This window comes from Seriola lalandi, unplaced genomic scaffold, assembly GCF_002814215.2.
Source record: "Seriola lalandi dorsalis isolate HSWRI2012SDOR001 ecotype SW California unplaced genomic scaffold, Sedor1 jcf7180002002376, whole genome shotgun sequence".
NCBI classification, from domain to species: domain Eukaryota; kingdom Metazoa; phylum Chordata; class Actinopteri; order Carangiformes; family Carangidae; genus Seriola; species Seriola lalandi.
In genome coordinates, this window is record NW_019473032.1 from 1 (window position 1) to 1413 (window position 1413).

The window sequence follows — 1413 nt, forward strand, 5'->3', positions numbered from 1 at the left end:
TGCTTTTACAAAATTTCAGATACAGATCTGCTCAACACACACATAAAAAATAAAACAAAGCAAGGCATAGAGGTGAGTGATATCCTATTCTGTATCATGGTACAGGACGGTTAATTGTTCCTTTTGTGCGTCATATGTCTCTAGCCTCTAATTTGCATGTCTGACCATTTTAGCTCCTAAATATCTTATCTGAGGGGAAAAGTATATCAGAGGACAATGTGCTGGAGCTGATTCTTGCCAGGCTTAACTCACCAGATGTGGAACACTATGGTAAATCATGTACTCAGGATGTATTTAAGCAGGCATGCAAATAAACCTCTGGCTTTCCAAATGTTGTTTGTAGAATGTGGTTAACTTAAAAAAAAAATTGATGTGTACTATGACCACCAACAGCAAGATGTCCTTCAAAACAGCAGTATTGGAGCTCTGCCACTGCTTGTATTTGATTAATCAATGTGTTGTAATACAGGCTATGTGCTGAGCTGCCTGCCATTCATGTCGGAAGAGTGTCTGAAGATTCATGAGCAGATTGAACTGATCAAAAACCTCAAGCTAACACCTGATTTCATCATTAATATCAAGGTTAACATCACATCATATTTATAGCTATATTTACAGCTCAAATTAGCAATATCTGTTTTTTTGAATGAAATGTGTCAGTGTGTCATTGGTTTAATTATGAACGTAGCACCCTCATCTTCCACTAGTGTGCAGACAAGGACCTGGCCCAGAGGCTGTCAGGTTTGAAACAGTATCCAGAGACAGGGCAGCTGTACAACAGGGACCAGTGGAGGCGTGATGAGGTGTACATCGACACGAAAGAGAACAAGGATGAGGAAGTGGAGGATGAAGAGGAGAAGGTATACCTTTCCTGTCTTTAGAGTCATTTGGTTGTGATTGTATTCCAGTAATGAATATATAAATATTCTTAATTTCCAATTCTGTTGTATCATTTGGAAACATTTGGGTTTTGCACATTTTAGATGACTCTTTTTCATTTTAATCAAGCTTATCACACCTATAAACTTTAAACCTTAAACAAGACAGCTGTCAAGCCATGATTTTCTATCATACTTGTAGGATTTGTTTTGTCTGTAGGCTGTTGAAGAGGAACTCCAGAAGGATATTATTTATCAGATGGTGTGGATACCAGAGAATCTGGACAGAAATGCTTTTATCAGAATCAACATGTACAAGGATACCATGCTCAGACCACTGGAGGTGAGTTACCTGGGACAGCACAACCTCTGAGTGGCTCACAAATGAATTAAGAAGTTAAATAAACTACTCGTCAGTCATCAGTGCTGTCAGAGATATTGACTCAAAATCTAGGAAGTCAGCATTATTTTTCAAATGCCAAATCAGAGTGATGATATGTATCATCCCTCTATGTTTGGTGAAAATGGACCCAGT

At 38.4% G+C, this 1413-nt stretch overlaps 1 protein-coding gene across 1 annotated transcript; it reads left to right on the forward strand.

Annotated features, from left to right (window-relative positions):
* Window positions 1-6: 6 nt before the first annotated feature.
* On the forward strand, window positions 7-1221 carry LOC111665692 (adenylate kinase 9-like; the record flags this gene model as incomplete). The annotated part of the gene is made up of 5 exons (XM_023420767.2): window positions 7-72; window positions 174-270; window positions 470-582; window positions 708-860; window positions 1099-1221. Coding segments are annotated over exons 3-5 (363 nt in total), but the record flags the coding sequence as incomplete, so codon positions are not given.
* Window positions 1222-1413: the final 192 nt, after the last annotated feature.